At 38.6% G+C, this 22,275-nt stretch overlaps 1 protein-coding gene across 9 annotated transcripts in view; it reads left to right on the top strand.

Annotated features, from left to right (window-relative positions):
• Positions 1–22,275, top strand: part of LOC136844412 (GRIP and coiled-coil domain-containing protein 2-like) — a 415,740-nt gene that overhangs the window by 383,915 nt on the left and 9,550 nt on the right. For all 9 annotated transcript variants that reach the window (XM_067113578.1, XM_067113581.1, XM_067113577.1 and 6 more), the window contains 2 exons: positions 10,408–10,599; positions 20,846–21,028. In XM_067113578.1, the coding sequence (XP_066969679.1) occupies positions 10,408–10,599; positions 20,846–21,028 (375 nt within the window). The remainder of the gene's footprint in view (positions 1–10,407; positions 10,600–20,845; positions 21,029–22,275) is intronic.

Below are 22,275 nucleotides of genomic sequence, written 5' to 3'. Positions count from 1 at the left end.
TTTGCTGTCAACCACTGCTTTTATGCTAGTTCTGATACTGACAGACTGACAACCCTTAATGCAGTAGAGATAAAACCTGTATCTGGTAGCTATATTTAGTTGGCCCTGATAAAGAAGATAACCATGTCCTATAAGTGTGAAGTGTTTTGATGGATGGGGTACTTCGTGTTAGAAATGTTCAATCTTTAGTTATCACGTTGCTTGTTTTTATACATATTAATGGATTTAGGTTTTGTACATTATACCTATCATAAGGAACTTCATCTTCAAGTCAGAATATGGATACCTCAAGCCTAATGGCTGTTGTACCATACAGCTTAAAATGTTAACATATCTAATACATACAATTTAACCAGATTTTAATACTTTTCCAGTTTATTTTTGAATTGCCTAATATGAATGCACTCTCTGTACCTGAAATAAATGTTGAGATGCAAACTAAATGTAAATTAAGTAAACTTTATTTTGGAAAAAGTCATTTAAGAAAATAACTACGTGTCCTATCATCTTCTCAATTGACAGTGCGGGTGCATGGGTTTGCAGTAACACACTCAGCACAGTGGTTAACCAGACACATTCCATTGGCAGTGCAGGTGCATAGGTTTGCAGTAGCACACTCAGCACAGCAGTCAACCAGACACACTCCAGGATGATGGATGTACGACAGAAAGTTTGATTTCGCATCCATGATTCAAGTCTTGTGCTTACAACTTCCCATCCTTTTGCCTGATTCGTTGGGAGATCAACAATACCTCCAAACTAAGTTCTGACAACTCGTGTTTGGTTCCTACTCAGTCAAGAAGTGGTGTTTAGGAGCTCCATTTCTTTTGACTTGGTGTAGTTACACTCCTCCTGTGAGAAGTAGTAGCTGCTGCTGCTGTAATTACCAGTTGATCCACAACAGGAGTCTGTGTCCAAATAGGCACTTCTTTTATAGCAACGACCAATTAGTGCCATGGTTATACTATCCTCCTCCAGAGACTTGTCATTGTTCGAAACATTGACCAGGGCGGCAGTCTCCTACACTTCCTTTCTTGGAACTTAAGCACAGTTCTTTGTAGACTTTCAAGTCTCAAGATCCAAGATAGACACTCCTCGGTGTGATAGCAATGACACCACGGTAGTGCCATGGTCAACAAGTGTCCTTTCATCTCCTCTGTTGCAATGCAAGTATACGAGCAGACAAAGAACATTCAGTGCAGTGGCCAACCAGACATCCCAAGCAAGAGGGATGTAATTACAACATTTATTCATTGAAGTCAGGAGATAAGGACAGTTGATCTTGACACCTTGACGTCCAGATTCGTTCAACCTTTGATCATAATCCTTCTTTCTCGACTTATTGAAGTTGGCACTGTTCTGTTCTGTCTCCTCACACCTTTGAATAAAGTAAGACATCTTTGGTATCCATTTACTTCCGGAAGCTTACACCTTTCGCCATTCTGTTTTGAAAGCTATCAGTGAGATAGATCATCCCACTTCTATGGTCCTATGGTGCCAGTGACAGTATGATGTTTATGTAAGACTAGACTTTCAACCCAATGCTAACGACTCATTTGTTATCTTCGAGTTGACCGAGAAAGTCCAAATTGTCATTTTTATATAAGTAACTTACCCAGTAATTACTTAGCTAAGAGTTCTACTCACACGATAGCTTAAATTTTGAAATTCGCAGTAGTGATTCTTTTTTTATTTAGGTAACTAACCCCGCCCACTTTTGGGGTAAGAGAGGAACAACTCAGCCAAGAGCTTCAATTTGTTTCTGCCAGCTTAAGAACACACACTGTTCTAAGAGGTTGATATCTTCCCTTGTGGTGAAGTATTTTGTCTATGGTAGCCTTCGGCATATGTATTTAGTTAGGCTTTTCAGTAAAACCTTTAATTGGACATTTATTCTCTTAGTGAGATTTACCAACTTTGACTTTTTGGCTGCTAACTGACTAATGTCTGACCTAGCACTTCTAGTATTCGGTATTGCATCAAAGGCTGCAATGCTCGATTGACGAAAGCATGCTATGATTCTCACACCGTTTGCACTACCTGTAGAGAACAAGTGTGTTCTATCGACCTGACTTGTGAGGAGTGTAGGGATTGGGACAAGAAGACGTGAGAGACTCTAACTTCTCACTTGACTATGTTAGAGAGAGACCGTAAAAGAAAAGTGGCTTCTAGAGCCGATGTTAAATCATTAGCTAGTCAGGGTATGAATCGTGTGGATGTACCTGTTGTCTCTTCTCCTGGTCACCTTGTCTCTCCCATGTCCAGCCCTCCTCCAATACCACCTACTTCTCCTGGCCTCCGTGCTCCCAAACCTGATTGCTTCACCAGCCTCGAGACCAAGTTTGAGCTTATTGTGAATACAGTGGTCCAATTAGGGACATCAGTGCGTGCCCTTATGGCCAAAACGAGTGAAAAAAAGTGTTAGTGAAGTGACAGTGGAGGAGGTGGCTGCCTGTCTCACTGACTCTTCTAGATATAGGTCACTGCCATGCTCCCCTAAACCTGGGAGGAGACATACCAGAAGCCCAAGGGAGGTTTTTGGAGTCTGCCCACTGGTAGTCGCCCCCTCAGTTGCACCTGTTGTGTCCCAGGTTGTGATAAAAGACAGCCATCAGAAAGGCGTCTCGTATGTGCATCATCTCTCATCGAGTTCTGGAGATGCCAGTCCTAGTAAGGGTGCCAGTGGCGCTTCTCAGATGAGTCCCACCCCCTGAAGAGGCATTCGGTGCACAGGGACCAGTCTCCCCCGCTACCCAGCGAAAAGTTTAGAGAACTTTCCCGTAGCCTTTGACCTTCTTGCAACTTTGGACAGCCCCAAATGTTTTTCTCCGTCTGAGTGCTAGTATTTGGCTCCCTGGACATCATCCTTTTCTGTAAAGTGCTCTGTTTTGTCTTCCAAGTGCCCTTCCTCTTGCGAGTGCCCACAGGCTTCATCCGAGCACCCAGCAGCGGCCGAGCACCCAGTATTGCCCAAGTGCCCAGTAGTTCCTGAGCACCCAGTAGTGCCTGAGCGCCTATTAGCGCCTGAACGCTGTGAAGTCTCAGGGCACCCTCTGGCACCCAGGTGCCCATCTTCAGTTGAGTGCCCAGTATCAGCTGACTGCCTAGTGCCAGTTCCTGTTAGTCTGACTTCTTTTTCCACGTGCCCGACGCCAGCTCCAGCTGGCTTGGCTCCTCCTAGTCTGTCTCCTGGTATGGATCTTCCAACTTCTACAGAGCTGGACCCTTCATTAGCTCCTATCCAGCATCAGTTGGACAGCATTTTGGGACTTCTTCAGAAGTCTTCGTCGTCAGTGAAAGCCCCCAATCTCTTCGGACGAGGAAAATATAGGCCAAGACTCTGCCCCTTTAGCCTATGCATCCTTGCTTAGGTATTTGTTGCTGAACTTTTCCGATTTCTTCACTCCAGTGGCTCCTGCTTCTCTGGCTTCATCCTTCATGATGTCCAACCAGTCAGCTGATTCAGCCAGACTCCCAAAAATGGTTCTCTCATCCTCCTCGAAGAAGGCTTTGCGTGAAGTGGAAGGTTGTCTTTCTGATGAAAGACAGCAGGGCTAGGCCTCCTTTAGTATTCCATCTTCTCGTCTTTCAAGCAGAAGGTATCTGTCATACTCTATGGGAGAAGCTCCTTCCTCGGGAGTGGCTGCCTCCTCCCAAGGGAACTTCAGGCTCATCGACTTAGCACATAGGTCTGCCTTCTCCTCTGCTAAAGTGATGTTTTCTTCCTTGGAGATGGACCATTTACTCAAGAATCTTTTTAAAATTTTTGAGGTTCTGAGCTTCCTAGATTGGTTTGTAGGGGAGCATCAGCAAGGAAGATCCAAGATTTGTCCTCATTGCCAGAAGACTGTGCTGCGGACTGGATCAGCGTACTCTCCTGTGCTGATATGGCTGTTAGGGATAGCTCACAGGAGTTGGCCTCACGCTGTGCCATGGGTATTCTTAAAAAGAAGGAGCTCTGGGTTTCCGTTACCTCCAAGGGCGTGACCATGTTGCAGAAGTCAGCTCTCCTCTTTTCTCCTCTCGACTAACACCACCTGTTTCTGCAGGCGACCGTCAACAAGATTGCATCTTGCCTGCACAAGAAATTGGCCTAAGACCTTCTTACTCAGTCTACGAGATGCCCCAGGGAGTGGGCCACCTCCAGCACCAAGTCAAGCTCACCTCTGCAGCCATAGCCCTTTGGAGGCAGCAGACAGAGGTTGCAATCAAGACCTGAGCAGAAAAACAATTTTTCTTGTGGCTCTTGCTACGGCTAAAGTTAGTGAGCTCCGCGCGATTGATAAAAGAATTGTATTCTCTCAAGGGGACATAGTTTGTCCCTCACTTTGGGTTTTCTAGCGAAGAACGAGAATCCGTTACAATCCTGGCCTTGTTCTTCTACCATCAAGATTTTCTTTTCAAGGGATCTCATTTTGGAGGCACACTTTCAGATTGGAGAGAACGTTTTACCTGTCTTGAAGGTTAGAGCTCACGTTGTTAGGGCTGTTGCTACCTCAGTAGTCTTTAAACATAATATATCTCTCGCTTCTATTCTACAAGTAACTTACTGGAAATGCAAGTCAGTGTTCGCTATGCATTATTTTCGAGATGTAGAACTGCAGTACCTTAGGACCTTTGTCCATGGCTGGCGTAGTGTTGGGTGAGGAAGCTTAGGAAGCATCCTTTTCATCCTTCTGTCTCTTTGCTTTGAAATAGGATGTCAAGTCCTAGGGGAGCCTGGGGGGTGCTATGTACTGTACCTGGAGTGCCCACCAGTTTTTAGCATTAGATGGTGGTTATATTGTTTTTTATGTGGTGTAGGTGACAATGTTGTCTGGTTATTCTTGTTTTGGTACTGCACCCTGGACACCCTGGACAGGGGCAAATATTGTTGCTTTATTGGCCTTCGGAAGAGTCCTTCGTCGCATACTACCACTAATACTTCGTCAGCTTTTGGAGTAATCCGTCGCTGCGAGGTCCCCACTTGAGTAGAGGTGCTCCTGGCTATACTGCCATGCCGTTAGAAGGTTGAGATAGGCGCCAACCAGAGGCAGTATCCACCTGCAGCAGCTCTCTCACCAGGTAAAGAAACAACAAGCATTGTATCAATGCTAGCCTAATTTCTGTCCTCAGATTCATTAACCGTTTTAATGTTTTGCTGTACAAGATGTCCATGAATTCCCTCCACCTGTCAATGTGGATTCAGCTAAGTAATTACTGGGTAAGTTACTTATATAAAAATGACATTTTGTATAATAAAATTAAGTTTTATATATACTTACCAAGTAATTACGGACGGAGTCTGCCCTCCTCCCCTCGCATGGACATTTAAGCATAAACATTCAGAAACTCTTGGCTGAGTTGTTCCTCTCTTACTCCGAAGAAACTCTTAGTTAAGTAATTACTGGGTAAGTATATATAAAATTTTATTTTAATATAAAAATGCCATTTCTCTGACTAGTGAGATGATCAAATGAGTGTACCCTGAAACTTCTTGGTGGACATCAGTACGTTTGGGACCAGATCTTTCAAGGCCAGGGGCATTGGTCTGTCCATCACATTCAGGAAGAACCTGTCAATTGAGTACCAGGATGGAATGTAATGATGCAGATCACATTCATCTCCTTTTACCTTGGAACATTGCCCATAGGTCCTTGGACTCCTTTTCTTTGGATTCTATAGTGGATGCTTAACAACTCATGCAGTTCACCCAGCTCTTGTGAGGGACAGGTTGCATCTTGCCTAAGGTGTGCGGCTGCTAGGAGAAGGTGTGTGTGGGACTGGCCTCCTCCCTTTCTCGTGTCTTCCTTCCTCTTCCAGTGGGCAGAGGAACAGTGAACGAGCCATCATGTGCTGGACTGGCGTGCATGCAGGTGATCTAGATGGCTGAGTATCTTGTCTATAATCTAGCTCTATTTGGATTAGTTGATGCAAATCTTCCTTCTCTCTAGCAAGGAGAAAGAGAGACTGACTATGAGCGAACCAATTGGCTATTCTTAGCTTTATAGTCTGCAACACTGTGGGTTCACCCACCAAACCTTTTTGAATCAAGGATATTACATTCCTTTAATTCGAAATGCCCAGAAGTCTGGCGATTGAACATCTCTCTTGTTCAATAGATCAGAGGTATGGTCTCCTTCCTGTGCTCTTTCATGACCAGGAAGAGAGTACCCAGGTGAGCCGAACTTCCAGTCAGGTCAGAGAGTTACTCAGGATCCTCCCTGCAAAAGTAAGACTCCCATATGTAAAGACTGAGGGTTTGTATTCAAGTAGGAACAATGACAAATTTTTTAAATAATTTGTATTTTTCCTAACATACAAACCTGAGGTCTTTACATTAAGGGCCCACCTCTTACCACCCCTCATTCTCTTACCTGGGCCAAAAGAAAACTGCATAGAACTGAATGTATACCGACTTGGTGGGTGGTGCTTCTGCCCCTGCCATTGATAACTGTTACCATAACCTTGCAAAAGTTTAGCGGCTGGATATCCAGCCCACTGAAAGTTGCCTCCTCCCTCACAGGGGGTGAGGACCCCCAGAGAGAGAACAGGGACAGCCAGAGAGATAATATCCCCTGACCCTTCACCCGAAACTTCCCAAGATGAAGCTGTGGAAGAATGGGAAGGGGTAAAATCTTCCAAGGAAGAAGCAACTGGAGGAAGATTGGAATAGAAGGAACCAGGAGGAGACTGAGAAGCGGCCATCAAAGGAGAAAACCCCTTCCAAGATGGCACCTTATCCTCCTCTGATGCTTCCTCTTGGCAAAAAACCTCCACTGCTCAGGAGGCCAAGAACGACATTCAGGGAGGGAAAGGGAGCGAGGGCCCCTCCCCCCCGTACGCACGCGTGCGTGCGCACACACACAGACGGGGCAAGAAACAAGACAGGAACTGTAGACAGGAGTTCCCACTGATCCTGGAGAGCAAGTCAGGACCAAAAGCACTGTCAAAGATCTTGCTACAACAAGCTCCATGTTGAGGTAGAGTGGGAAACTTGCTAGGTTCAGATAAGAAGTATCCTGGTACAATTGAATACAAAACCCTCACCTGGAAATGTGAAAACCCGCCTTGTCTCATCCTCTCAATTACACATCTGAAAGACTTACAACATTCCAAGTAATTTTGTAGTCGAAAATACAGAACATTGTTCATGAAAAGCATTTCAAAACAAGGAGAAAAAGAACGTCGAAGAGGGAAGTTCTTAAACGAGGTTGAGAGATGTCTAAAAACAGAAAAGATGTCATCGACAGTTGGAAACTATCCCTCCAACTCTCCACAGTTACACGAGCAAAGAAAACAGAATACACAAAACAAACACCAAGGAGATAGGTGTTGAGTTTGTGTAAATACAAAAAAGTAAATAAAATGATATGTAAGGAGAAAAGCTCCAAAACTTACACAAGCTAAAACGAGTCAGTATGGCTACGTAGCAAGAATAAGTGAATATATCATTTGTGAGACATAGAAAAACATTTTGAAATGTTTCAGTATATCAGTATACAGAAAGTATAAACAAAAAATACAAAATATATTATGTAAACAAATATATTCAACCATAGAAGAGATAGCTGAATGGCAGGACAGAGAAATAAATGCACGTCTATACCAGACTGTGGTCAAAAGAAAACTGCGTAAAACTGAATGTATACTGACTTGGTGGGCGGTGCTTCTGTCCCTACCATCAGTAACTGTTACCATAACCTCCTTGCAAAAGTTTAATGGCTGGAATTCCAGCTTGCTGAAAGTTAATCCCCATATGTAAAGACCTCAGATTTGCATGTTATGAAAAATACAAATTACTTAAAAAATTTGTCATATTGATGTGTACAAACAGTATCAGTTAACTAGTCAGAAACATTCTTATTTTTGGAACACTATAATAATGATACAGAAAATGCATGTCATGATCTTAATATCATAAGAGGAATCTAGTGTAAATATACTAACATGAGGTGAAGAATATAACTCAGATACCAATCCTTTAATACCAGACAGTCTAAAAAAAAAAATTGTGTTAACAGGAAAATTGATAAATTCATTAAATGCCAAATTGTAATAGTTGTCCATTAAAAACGATAAAATTAGATTGGCTCTTGTTCTTCATAAGTCTGTCTTTAATTTGTTTAGTTTACTTTTGTATTACACACACAACTATTATTAGATCGTAATTTTCATTATATTGTTTGCATTGTATTATTAATTTAATTTTTTACTGATCACGTAAAACTTGGATTATTTCTTATAGCAATTTGGTCTCTTGGCCCCAGTAGTGATGTCACAAACCTAATTTTCAAGGGCACAGGGCAATTATTATGATAAATTGTCAATACTTCAGTATTGGTTTAAGGGGCAAAACTTACAATTTGGAAGTTAAATGTGGATTCTCGCTTTTAGTAGCCACATTCAGTGCTCCTTTGACTCTACTGCATTATTTTCTAACAGAATTAACTGAATTATTTTCTAATAGAGTTTCCTTATTTGCATTTTATAGCTTGGGATCAGTTTTCCACTGCATTTATTTCCCCATGGAACTGTCACTTCTTATTCTCCCTGCATTAGCTATTCATGTTCATATTTGTATTGTACTTCTTTTTCTCAGTCATTTTCTTTTTGAATAAATTAGTCATCTTTCTGTTTGCTTGCAATTGTTTTTTTTTATTAATTGCAATTGCATCTTAATTTTTTTTACTTTAACTGAGTCTTCCTACTGCCTTTATGAATCTGTGATCCCCTTCCTTGAATTTTGCATATTCCTCATATCTTCCATTAACTTCTGTGTCTTTAACCTTGGCCCATTTATTGTTCATTTCTCTCTGTATGCTATACTTGCACCCTTTTTAACAGACTTGCTTGTCTTAATTAACTTTACAACTAGGGGTATCATTGTGCTATTGTTATTATTATTTGACTTATGTTGTATTAAATTAAGTGGTAATATGCGAGAGGAGCGAGTCTCCTTCTTTTCTCTTAATTTTGATGAAACTTATCTTGTTCTTAGGGCCTGATCGTGTGCCGCTGTTAACATTCCTTCTGTTTCCTTCTTAAGTTCTCCCCTCTGTAGCCATTGCCATGCTTCATCGCTGGCCAGTTCTTTAGTCTGTCTCATGTACTGTCCATGCATTGGTTTGTTGTGCCATTCCTCTGTTCTGTTTTTCATTCTCCTATCTTTGTATATTTCTGGGTCTTTTTCTACTTTTATCTGTCCTTCTTCCCATGCAGTCCTTAGCCACTCATCTTCACTGGTTTTCAGATATTGCCCCAGTACTCTGCTCTCGATGTGGACGCAGTCCTCTATGCTTAGTAACCCTCTTCCCCCTTCCTTTTGTGTTATGTATAGTCTGTCTGTATTTGCTCTTGGATGTAGTGCTTTGTGTATTGTCATGTGTTTCTCAGTTTTCTGGTCTATGCTGCAGAGTTCAGCCTTCATCTACTCCACTACTGCGCTGTATCTGGTTACTGGTACTGCCCATGTGTTTATGGCTTACATCATGTTTCCGGCATTGAGTTTTGATTTGAGTATCACCTTAAGTCTCTGCATATATTCTTTCCTGATCGTGTCCTTCATCCCTTGGTGTTTTATATCCTCTCCTCCTATTATTCCCAGGTATTTGTAACCTGTCTCATCTATGTGTTTCATGCTATTATTATTATTATTATTATTATTATTATTATTATTATTATTATTATTATTATTATTATTATTATTATTATTATTATTATTATTATTATTATATACAAGAAACACAAAATGTGAAAAGTTAATGACCAAGAAGATTTATAGGTGTTAGCAGTTGATTTTAAAACATACCTGCACATTGAAGTAGATAACTGTTGAGGAAGGTATACAGTACTCTTTTCATGATATACATCCTGTTTCTCAAGAGTGCTATGACTGCTTACTGTTATATGCCAGTACTGTATACAGTATTTTAATGGTAGGTCAGTATTGTATCTCTCTTCTTACAATTCTTTTATCTTCCACAACAATTTCTTGGTACCATGAAATCCCTATACATAGGCTGGACATAACAGTAATGTTAACTCTAAGTGTTTGAGGACAAATAAATAATTAAACAAATAGGCAATAAGGAGAACTTAGCCATTGAAATTGGTATTGTCAGTTACATAAGCATGCAAAATAGTTTTGTTCCTAAAGTTGGATTATATAAGTCTTGTAGGTCTGGTGATGTATTCCTTTCAGTGTGTTATGTATAAAGCATTATGAAATCTTTAGAATCCAGCATCTGAACTCTTAACTGATTTTTAGACTAATTGTACTTCATAGAGGATGCAGTTATGTGACTTAAATTTGCATGAAAATATATTTTTTTATACATTTCATTTACAGTATTAGGGTTCAAATTTAGTATATCGTGTTTGTCCACAAGGTAGAACTTTATTGAAAAATTTTCTGTTACTTTGTAGGGTTCAGAATGGGTGGAGCCAGTGCACAGATCACCCAGTAGACCTGGTGGATATAGTCCACCTCCCTTGGAGCAGCTGATAAATTCTCCATTACCTTCCAATGTAGGGATACCACCACAGGAAGACACTATTAGCATCGCCAGTATCAACACTGAGGCCACAGCAAAGGAGATAGCTAGGCTTGAGGCTAAGGTGAGAGAATAGTTACTATAGGTACTTTCTCTTTGCATGTAGACAAGATTTCTTGTAGGTTACGGAGTATGCTTTAAAAATTTTCGTGTGTTTCTAGTATAGTGGTTAGTAGACTATCCAAATTAATATGATTGTCTAATTGGTACAGAGAGGAATTTAAGTTATATGAAGAGCTTCACCTCATTTACTAGTAATAAGTCATTCTCCTCTGTCTTTTTATGCTGTAAACTATACTTTTATATAAGTAACTTACCAAGTAATTACATAGCTATAGTTCCTCTTGCACGGCAGCTTAAATTAAAAAATTCGCCGGTAACGCTTCAAAGTTCAGTGCAGACGACTATTCCCGCCCATTAACAGGAATACCAGGAATGACTTAACAGACAATCTTATTGTTTCTGCCGCACTCGAGCAAACAGTGTCGGTGGCAGCTTTGTTCTTAAATTTGCTGGTTGGCAACCAGATTTCGGTGAAGTATTATTCCTGTTTTTAGGTCTACAGCTTTCGGGATCAGTATTTTATTGTTTTGTTATTAAGATCTGATTCAAGTTTATCATATTTTGATACTGTAGTGATTTTGCACTCGAATGGTTTAACTCCAGTAGTGTAGTTTACCGCGCTGCCACCTTTACTGGTTAATGTAATAAACGTAAATTGTGCTCATTGCTGAAGCAATATTTACGGTATTGAATTACTTATCTGCATGTCTCAATTAGTGCTTGTTAGGATGTGAGACGTGTCTATATGATGATACTCTGTGTTCAGCTATTGTCAGTAAAGGTCAGCTTTCCTTTTCTGAATAACGTATTAAAGTAAACCCCCCGTATTCACGTTCACACAATTTGTGGCCTCACCTATTCATGGATTTCTCTATGGAGCATATACATGCATTATTTGCTGAAAATTCGCCCATTCGCAGTATTTTTCAGTGAGAAATATTCACTAATTGCTGTATTTTCATATAATTTTCATGACTACATGCACTTTTTGTGATAAAACTATTAAAATACTCAGGTACCCAGGTAGTGCTCGAGATACGATAATTCGATTTTGCGATGGGGTAAGCAGTTAATACCGATATGATAATATTTATAAAATATTTTAAAATTTTGCGCGGATGCAAACAGCAGTGTACAATCAGGCAGTGAGAGAGACCAAATTACAACAGGCCAACTTTTTTTCCTCCATCTCTTTATCCCATCTTCTAGGTAAAAAAGTAAAAGAGAATGATAAAAGTATTGTTAGCAACGTTATACTCTTTCGTAAATGCTTACAGCCATAAACAACCGAACGAGAAACTGTTGTCTTGGTTGTAACCGAATAGGATAACAGCAGCCATTTTGCTTGTATTTCAACCATCGTATGGTAGTAAACAATTACCATAGTTATGTTACAAATGACATTAAGTAGAATAGGACATATATTTTTACATTGCAGTATACCCTTATTCGGTATGGATAAAAGATCGGCAAGGAAATATGCTGCTAAATTTAAGCTGAAGTTGAGAAAACAATGTTCAAACTGCTAATGACTATAAATTATTGTGCATTGGCAACATGGGTGGAACTCGACCGTAATTAAAATTGAAGAGAAAGTATTTTAATCAAAACTACTGGATATGAAAGAACACATTACTGCTATTTTTACACCAATAAACGATAAATACATAAAGGTCATATTATAGTGAAATCTTGATTTTTTTTTACACAAAACAAACATGCCCCCAAACGGCCAACATCATCTACAGTATTAAAGAAAAAATAGCTAAATTAATTTCACAACGAGACATATTTAAGTTATATTTCGACTTAAAAATACTTTGTACAACGAAAAATAACCTTGCCCCCTATAAATCAAGTATCTAGAGATTCATTTACGCTAACTAGAAGCAAGAAAAGCGCTCTGAACTGAGTTAAATACGGCGAAATAAACTTACCGTGTAATTGATTTCCAAACCAAAACATTGATCGCTATGATTGCAGTTTATAATACAAAAGCAATATAAGAATATATACCGTACAGTATTATTGTATACAGTGAATTAAAGCATAACATTTTAAAAGGTCAGTGGAAAAGATGCATGTTCTTTATGTTGATGTTTGTATAATACGATATTAATATGTGAATATAGAGTACAGTGTAATGTAAGCTAGGCTACCATATATGTATACTGTACAGTATACCATAGTGTAGGCTAAGCTAATTCTTGTTTGTTATCAGTTTCTCTTTGTACTGAATTATCATAAGTCACTCTGCATGAACCTCCAGAATTAGCTGATATTGATAATTACTATACTGCGTATGTACATAGTACAGTATACTTTATGCATGGTACTGAATACCGTAGTGTAGGCTAGGCTATATTCCAGATGCGTTTTTTCAAACAAACGATGAGTTTTTGGAACCTAACCCCATCGAAAGTAGGATAATGCGTGTATAAGCAAATTTAGGTTTTTTTGTGTGTTTGAACTATCAAAATAGGTAGCTCTAAGTGTTTTTAGAAGAGTTTTAAGTATTCGCAGATTTTAGCTATTCGCGGGTAGGTGTGGTCGGCAACTAGTTCATTTAGTTGTCTGCGAGTCTGCACGAGGTTCTACAAGTCTGTTGTCCATTCTCCAGGGCGATTGGGTGGAGTTCTTTGATACGTAGGATAATTCATTTCATGTCCACATACAAATTCTGAAGGACATCTCAGACCCTTCCTACGAGACAGGGTCTTCCAGTGTGGACTTTAGGCTTTGACATCTACTGCATAAGACTTCTCTCGAGTCCTCACTCTGCTTACTTTTGTCTTTCTTTCTGACAGTGAACTTCAGCCTGTCCCACAAGACCAATAGGGACAAAAAAACATAACCGGACTCTGCTGTTTTTTCCCAAAGACCTGGCTTTCATCGGACTTACGGTGGTATCTGTCCGAATTTAGACTTTTGGAAGAAGTCCCTCATCATGAGACTAGTCTTAGACTGCTTCTTACTCCTTGTTCTAGTAGAGGGAGCCTGCTTGGGGAACCAGGAAATTTCTGGGATGTGTTCCTGGGCGAACGAACCTTCACATTTATGCCAGAGAGCTGAGAGCCATTTGCTTAAGACTTCAGTTCTTCTCAACCCTTGCTCACTCTAGACTGTGGTATTCCTTTAGACAAGATTACATTCCTTACTTTTTTTACATTAGCTCTCGCCACCAAGTGACAAGAGGGTTTTTTGCAGAAGATAAATTGATTTTTTTCTAGTCCAACTGGAATTTCTGGCAGTTTAACTGAGCTGTCAAAAAATCACTCATACTCTCAAGTGGACCTTGAATCCCCTGAACTGTCAGGTTATGTGCCTCTGTGGGGCAGGCCAGTCTTGACTGTCTGCCATCTTAAAGGAATCTTCTACTCTGGGCAACAGACACCTTATTGCAAGATCGTTCCAACTAGAATTTCTAAGCTCTTCCAGCGTGCGACATGGTCAGGAAGGGTTGAACTTTTCAGGCTTGTCAGAAAGTTATGACGATTTCGAGCCCGTTCTGAACCATAATTTATGGTTCCTGAATTGCTATGGTTGATTGGTGGACTCTCCAAGAATCCTTTCACTACAGTAAACCCCCCGTATTCGCATGGGATGTGTACCACACCCCCTGTGAATAACTAAATTTTGCGAATACTTAAAACCCCTCTAAAAACACTTAGAACTGCCTATTTGGATAGTTCAAACAAAAAACTCTAAAAATGCTTATCCCTGAGTATTTTGATAGGTTTATCACAAAAAAGTGCATTTAGTTATGAAAATGATATGAAAATACAGTAATTAGTGAATATTTCTCAGTGGAAAATACTGCGAATGGGTGAATTTTCTGCGAATATTGTGTATATATGTTCCACAGAGAAATCCGTGAATAGGTGAGTCCACAAATCGCGAGAATGCAAATATGGGTGGTTTACTGTATTCATTTCTTCTCGAACAACCGCACTTCAAGAGACACCAGATGATGGTACACTCTTATGCAGACAGGCTTTGGGCTATCTGGGTGCTTTTCAGGAAGGAGGTGCTTTTTTTCTGAGGTACTACAAGAGACATTTGAAAGATGCAGATGTCGTCATCTAGCTCAGTCTACCAATCTTAAGTGAATAATGTTCCAAATCGAGTGTCTCAGACTCTTAAGTTTCTTCTGAGACACTGACTCAGTGGCAGCATTGCCTTTTTTATCAGAGAGGATATAGGATCTCTAATGTTCTTCTTTTTAGGGGTGTCAAGCTATGTCTGACTCAAAAACGCAGTTTGCTTGTTTCCCCTGGGGTTTTTAAGTGAGAACGAGGATGCTTTCATGACCTAGAACCGTTCTCTCCCTCTCAAGAACTTCATAGAAGGAAGACAGTCTTGACAGCTGGGACAGTGCTCCGGGCTCCCAGGGCAATCTCCAGCCTGAGCCTTTCCCCTCGTCTGACTTCCAGCTTGCCTGGTGCCAGCTCTACTAAGCTCCTGAAGTGCCAGAAGTCAGCTACCTACCCGATTAGTTACCTCTCCAGCTCAGCTGGCGCCATTTAATCCTGGCAGCTTATGATCGTCTCCCAAATCTTCCAGCATCATGGCTCTGGGAAGAGTAGGAAGGTCTCTTTTTCTGTTGAAGTTTTCAGGTATTACCTGAGCAAGATTGGAGGGCCATTCATAACCTATAGTGTTCTCAACCAAGGACCCTATTTTAGCCCTCTAAGAGCGCATGGATCTTCTTCATGTATGGACTTGGTTTGTAGGACCATTCTTAGTTTCAGGAGGGTATTGGGCCTACTTTTAAGTGAAAGCTAAGATGGCAGAACAACTTCTACCTTGCAGGCTTTCATGCATATATGCCCCTTATGTCCATCCTACCGACCTACTGGAAGTGTAATTGATTTTGCTTCTCACCTTTTCAGAAAAGTTTAAACAGTGTTAAAATTTTTTTGTAGTACCGTGTGATTATTAGTAACTGGCTTGGCATCGTGGAAGGAAGCATAGGATTTTATCCTTCCTATCTTTCACCTTAATAGTAGTGCCTGAGTTTTGTATGAGCCAGGGTGTACAATGTAACCTGGGCACCCACCACTCTCAGTGGATGGGTCGTGGTCTTTCACTGCAGGTCAGTTGTTATTTCAGGTGACAGTGTTATCTGGATGTTTGTTGTGGTACTGCACCCAGGGCAAGGGCACTTTGAAGTTTTGCTAGCCTTTGGCTTGCTCCTTTGCTGCAAAGCTCCCTCTTTAGTAGCAGATGCTCCTGGCTATACTGCCACATTGCTACAGGTTAAGTTGAGCACCAACCAGAGGCAGTTTTCTACTGCAGGCTCTCTTAACTAATAAGGAACGACAAGCATTGTTTTCAAAGATAGCAACTTTTTCTATTTCAAATTCATTACATGTCTTAACATTTTGGAGTAAAGTATGTCCATGCATCCCACCTCCTGTCAATTGGGGAATCTGCTATGTAATTACTTGGTAAGTTACTTATATAAAAATGACATGTTTATGATAAAATAAAGTTTTGTATATACTTACCAAGTAATTACTGCCTCCCCCACCGATGGATATATGGCATAAACAGAATGAGATTGTCTGCTAAGTCGTTCCTGGTAGCCTATACCTGTTAGTGGGCGGGACCAGTTGTCTGCACTGAACTTTGATGCGTTACCCGTGAATTTTTTAATTTAGCTGCTGTGCAAGAGGAAACTATAGCTATGTAATTACTTGGTAAGTACAGTATATATAAAACTTTATTATAAAAATGTCATTTTGCTATTAATTTTTTTTTTATTGTGCAACTGTCAGTGACTTGGTAATGCAGATTTTATTTTTAATGTTGCTGTTAGCTAGTGATATTTAATCTTATTGTAGTATATTCACATATTCTATAACCTCAACCAGCATGTATCTTGCAAAGTGCTCACTGCATTTTTGTTTTGCTTTCCATCGGTTGAAAATGGTATACAGTTGTAACTTGTAATAGTTTCTCATTGGTCTATTCTGTTTGATAGAAGCATGGAATAGATTTAATTTCCCCTTAATAATACTAAGAATTATGTGATATAGATTTTGAAGAATGAGATGGCATTAATCTTTGTGGAGTGTAAGTGTTTGTGTAGAAGAGTTAAATTGGTCCTGTACTTTGTTCATTTAGATATAGTCATGTAGCCCTTAGAGATGAATGGTTAGGTGTGTGGTTGGCATGTTTTTTACTTATTTTGTCAATGAATTATCCATCATTTATTATTTTTTCACTTTGTACTTTTTCTTATCAGTTGGTGGGAACAACTGTATATGCATTACAGTGATTTACAGTATATGCCATGATAATTCAGCTGAATATGATTAGGTCACCATATGCATAGTATAAGTTGTTCGTTGCATGGCTACCAAAATGAATCTGCAGACCAAAGTTATCATTTGTTCAAGTTGTTATATAGTAGTTCTTTTGAGGAAATTAGCTAAAATTTGCATGTAGTAAAATTTTTTATGATATAAAGATTAATTTTACACTGAGGTGTGTAGAATGGTAGTTTGGCCAAACTATCTTTTGCATCTAACTGCATCTCTGACCATTGTAACACAGCAATGGACACCTCAGTTAATCAGTAGTTTGCCAGTGCTGAAATGAAAAGACTGGTAAAAATTTTGGTTAACCTGGAAACAGTAGAATGAGGTGAAAATTATAAGGTCAAGCAAATAATTGATGTTTAGTAAATTAAGCATATACAGGTCAACCATCACTAATCCAGCGTCAGTGGGACCTGCTCAGAATGCTGGATTAGTAATTTTGCTGTATTACAGAATGGTTAGGTCAGAAAACTCTTAGCCCCATCAATTAACCACCTCATCCTATCTTTAAAATACCCTGTAAATCAGTACAAGTTGGTTAATAAGGAAAAGAGAAACATTTTTAAATGAAGCTCAGTCAAAATAAATTGTACAGGTAGGCATCGAGTTATGACAGGGTTAGGGTCTTGCATGCATGTCAGAAGTTGAATTTTGACATAAATCAGTTTGCAATTCAGTCTCGGGCAAACCCATCGCCTAACTCCATTTACCTACAGCTTGCCATGGTTTTATCACCATGAGTATATTTTTATACAGTAACTTTCTCATCGTTCTTCACAATAATAATTTTATTCATTTGTTTTACGTATGATTCATTAAAGATGTTGTGTTCCCTTACCAGGAATTATGCTTAGCAAGTATTGTATCATTCATATTGTGCTATAGACAACTCTTAGTATGCTGTTCTTAGGAATGTTTTAAAAATGGATAATTAACCGTCTTGATTTATTGTAATCATTAATTTCCCATTCTGGCTTGTATATCACAGAAACCCTGTGTATGCAACTTATCCTGTGTTTACATTTACATGTGACATTTCGTCAAGTATGATGTACAATGCAGACACACACCGTTTAGCTTTGTTTGTTAGTTTTAACTGGGTATCATACTTGTATATTTACATTGCACAGGAGAATCTTTTATCACTGTTAATATTATATTTCGTTTCACTATTAATTTTTCAATTTGTCTCGTTTTGTAACGTGCCCCACGTTTGCATCTATGTTTCATATGCTTCGATGGGAAGCCAGTGGTAATAAGTTTAAGCTTATTTCAGTTGACTTGGATGAATATCACACCTTAGTGATTCTGTACACTATTGGAAAGTACTTTACTATTACTGATCTCTAGTTTGATCTCAACCAATTTCCATTTCATTGTAGTGTTACAAACGTTTTTTTTAAGTTTATTCGAAGAATGGTTATTAAGTCAGTTTTTGCATGGGAAATGTTATAATCTTTTGTGTTTTTCCTTTTATGAATTTATCAAAACTATCGATAAACTTTCTTGTTGCCTCTCCTGTTACCCGAACATTATGCATACTGTACCCGAACATTTTGCATACTGAATCTTCTTTTGAACGTTTTGAACCATCTGGTACTTGCAATGAATCCTCATTGATAGTCATCACAAGCATGTTCCTTAAGGGTCTGAAACAGACATCTAGACTTTGCCTGGATGGCAGTAAGACTTATTGGTGTTTGTCTTTTAATCTGGTCTTCTATCCACACCATTAATAACTTCCATTTCATGGATTGGCCCTTGCCTTTGCTTCGTAATTACCATAGAGTTCACAGAAGCAAAACCTTTTCACAGCTTCGTGTAGGCATTCTCGATCCTCATGAATTATTGACACTGTTGAACGTGGAAGTTCTAGGTCATGTGCTATTGTTCTTATTCTTTTTCCTCCTTTGTACTGATTAATCACATTTGGTTTTAATTCCAAGTTGATATCCTTTCTTGCCTTTTTGACTTGCCAAATTGTTGACGATGAAAGTGCTCCTTCCGTCAACATACTGTGGGTTAATTAAAACTTTATAAACAGTAAATGAAGCACAGTTGACAGCATTGTTCTCAGGCCTGTTGCTGCATAGCACAAGACAGTGTTGAGAGAGAAATGAAAGGTGTGTGCGTGTACTGTAATGCATGTTGGGCTGACCAACAAGCCATCAAACATTCGATTGTACGCAGGTACAGACTGCAGCTGGTGTACAATTAAATGTCAGCATAAGCATTTTAAATGGAAAAATACCAAACTTAGCCAATCCTTCCAACCTAGCCATATGTTCATAAATTGTTTAGTTGTATGATCATATGCCATGCTGGGTATAAATGTTTGATAGTGTGTTGCCTGCTTTATGTGCATTGCTGAGACTACTACTCGTAAGGGCTGCATGCTGTATGATGTTTCATAAATTTTTAGAATTTTTTTATATTCTTATTTTTATTAACTACTTTGCTACTGTCGTAAATGCGGAAATTGTGCTAGCCAAAATTAGTGCCGGATTAGTGATGGAACCGGATTAGCAATGGCTGGATTAGTGATGGTCAACCTGTACTATGTAGAAAAAGGTTAGGTCAATGAAAAATTAAGGAAGTAAGGTTAGTAACTTTACTAAGGCACCTGTATATTGAAGGTAACTTGAGAACTGAAATAAAATAACTAACATTATAACTAATGTAATTAAACTTTTAATGTAATTAAAATTTCACAAGTATATGCATAACTGCCACTATCATATCCACTATCCACTACTATATTATAAGCTTCATGATACAAACTGTATCGTCATATATGAATACCTGTATAGTATTGGGCTAGTTATTCAATATAAATGATAATTTACAAAATAAACATATACTTGATATGCAAGAGAACGGGGAAAGTAGATTTTTTTATTTTGGAAAAATTAATCAGTCAGCCTAACTCACCTGAGGGTACTTCTCTTTTACTACATGAGTGTGATAGCATAAGCCTTAATTACCTATACTCCTTTTTAAAAAATGTTGGCATTGTTGAAACAACACTGGAGGTGCCTACCATAACTTAAAACACTGCTTCTTTCTTTCTGGCAAAGCCTTGAGAGAGAAGTTGGGTACCTAACATTCTACCTCACATTTTCTTATACTGTTTCTTATTTTCATGTGGTCAGATCTCTATTGCTTACTCTCAGTTTCTACCAGACGATATCTAGATACTGACTTCAAAATTTTACTCTTCACCTTTGACAGCCAGCCAACCCCTTTTCAATCTTTAGGCTAACATGACAGGTTTAGATACTGGAACTTCCTGCCTGGTGAAATCATCCTAGCTGAAGAGCTGGTACCTACAGTACATCAGTTGCCTTTGCCCCTAAATAGCAATTTGTTTATGGAAAGAAGTAATTTGTTTGATTGTCCCATAGGTTATGACATTTTAAAAATAAACCTAGGATGCATATACACAAACCATTGCCTTTCACTGAGGTGTCCTCTTTGCTTGAGGTCAGTTGCCTCTTTCTTGGAGCAAAACTTTTTACTAATTGGAGCCAGTGAAAGACAGGATGGTTAATTTTATGGAGTGCTTCTTTTTATACAGTAGGTCAGAATTTTCTTCCATCATAAAAAATGGTTTGCAATTCTCACACGGAACATTAACTTGGTTATGTAACATAATGGCTAATTTGTATAAAACCTTTATTTCCTTTTCAAGATTACAATCCTACTTCAATTTATTCAATACTTGATTCAAAGATGAATGACAGCAAAGATATAATTTAGGTTTCATATAATGTTCTTGTTTTTTAGGTTTCATACAATGTTCTTGTTTTCTGTGAATCATATTTTTTTTCATTTTTTACATAGCAATAATGTATATCTCTGTAAAGAATCAGATTGTACTAAGTGGAATGATTACACATGGGTTCTTTTACTGCTTTTTAGTTGTCTTCTGGAGAGATGCGAATTCACCAACTAACAGCATTGTTACATGAATCAGAAGCAGAAAATGCCAAGTTAGTACAACTTTCAGATGCACTTAAAGAAGAAATTAGAAGGTCGTCACGCAATGAAAGTAGAGAAAAACATATGGAAAATATGGAGTACATGAAGAACATTATATTGAAGGTAAGTCCCGATTTGTTTAAATCATATAAGTGAGGTAGCATTTTAGAATATTAGTGACCTTCAGACTTCTTCATGTTCCCAACAAAGATGTTTTTTTTTAATGACCTACATGAAACTCATTTCTAGTTTTGCTGAAACTTGTGAAAAGCTATACTTCTACTGATATTGTCATTCTGTTCTCATATACTGTATACCTTAAATTTCACAAATGACACTAGAATTTGAAAATTAATATACTTAAATTTATTTGTATCAGAAACATACCTTTTATGTTTTGATTCAGTTTTCTGGCTTAACTGTCACATAATAATGCCTGTAATACAACTTTGGAAGTAAATACCGGTATATTTTAGAAGGATCATATACATGTAATAGGCTTAGATGAGTGAGCATTTTAAGAGCTGGGTGTCCTTATTTTGATATCTTTTTGTTGCACTTCTGAACAGCTTGTTCAAATTTGAGGACTTTCAATGTTGTTCTTGACAAATTTGAATGTAAAGCTTTCCATCTCAGTTGAAGGCCAATCTTTAGCTTTCAGTTGGAGCATTTCAATTCCACTGGAAATGTCGTGAGGTACTTGACATTATATCATGAAAAATATTAGGAAATCATAAATTCAAGATTCTGGTATATGATCAGTCCTTTGTCTACCTCAATCAAGAAATGTGGTATGATCTCCTTTGTTTGCTAAATCCTACAAAGCTTCATTTTAAGAGGCAGGTTTGTCTTTCTTTTGTGACTTAGGGTGAGTTTGATACGAGTTATTTTGCCTGTCATGGCATCATAACTGTCAGTTCTTATTCACTATTCAGTGATCTTGTGTAAACTTAAAACAGAGTACACTATACATGTATTCCACTTAAACATATCATCAAGTGAAATTTTAAGCTGTCAGCAAAAAAAATGTTTGCAAGAAAGATCAAATGATACAGAAAGGATGGTAAATCAGATAAAAGTTAATTGAACAACCAGAATGTACGATGAGAAATAGGACCAGGTAGCAAAGTAAATCCCATCTTATAGACAATGTTTACCCTTAAACGCCGAACCTCTATTTACAAAAACGTCTCCGTATGCGGCGTTCGAGTTAGCGCTGCGGGAAAAAGTTTTTTCAAAAATCACAGCACGCTTTAGTTTTTAAGATTAAGAGTTCATTTATGGCTCCTTTTTTTGTCATTGCCTGAAGTTTAGTATGCAATCATCAGAAATGAAAAAATTATCATTATCATATATAAATATTGAAATAT

The sequence above is a fragment of the Macrobrachium rosenbergii genome, chromosome 12 (genome assembly GCF_040412425.1).
Source record: "Macrobrachium rosenbergii isolate ZJJX-2024 chromosome 12, ASM4041242v1, whole genome shotgun sequence".
In the NCBI taxonomy this organism is placed as follows: domain Eukaryota; kingdom Metazoa; phylum Arthropoda; class Malacostraca; order Decapoda; family Palaemonidae; genus Macrobrachium; species Macrobrachium rosenbergii.
This window is presented reverse-complemented; position numbering and strand designations above follow the sequence as displayed.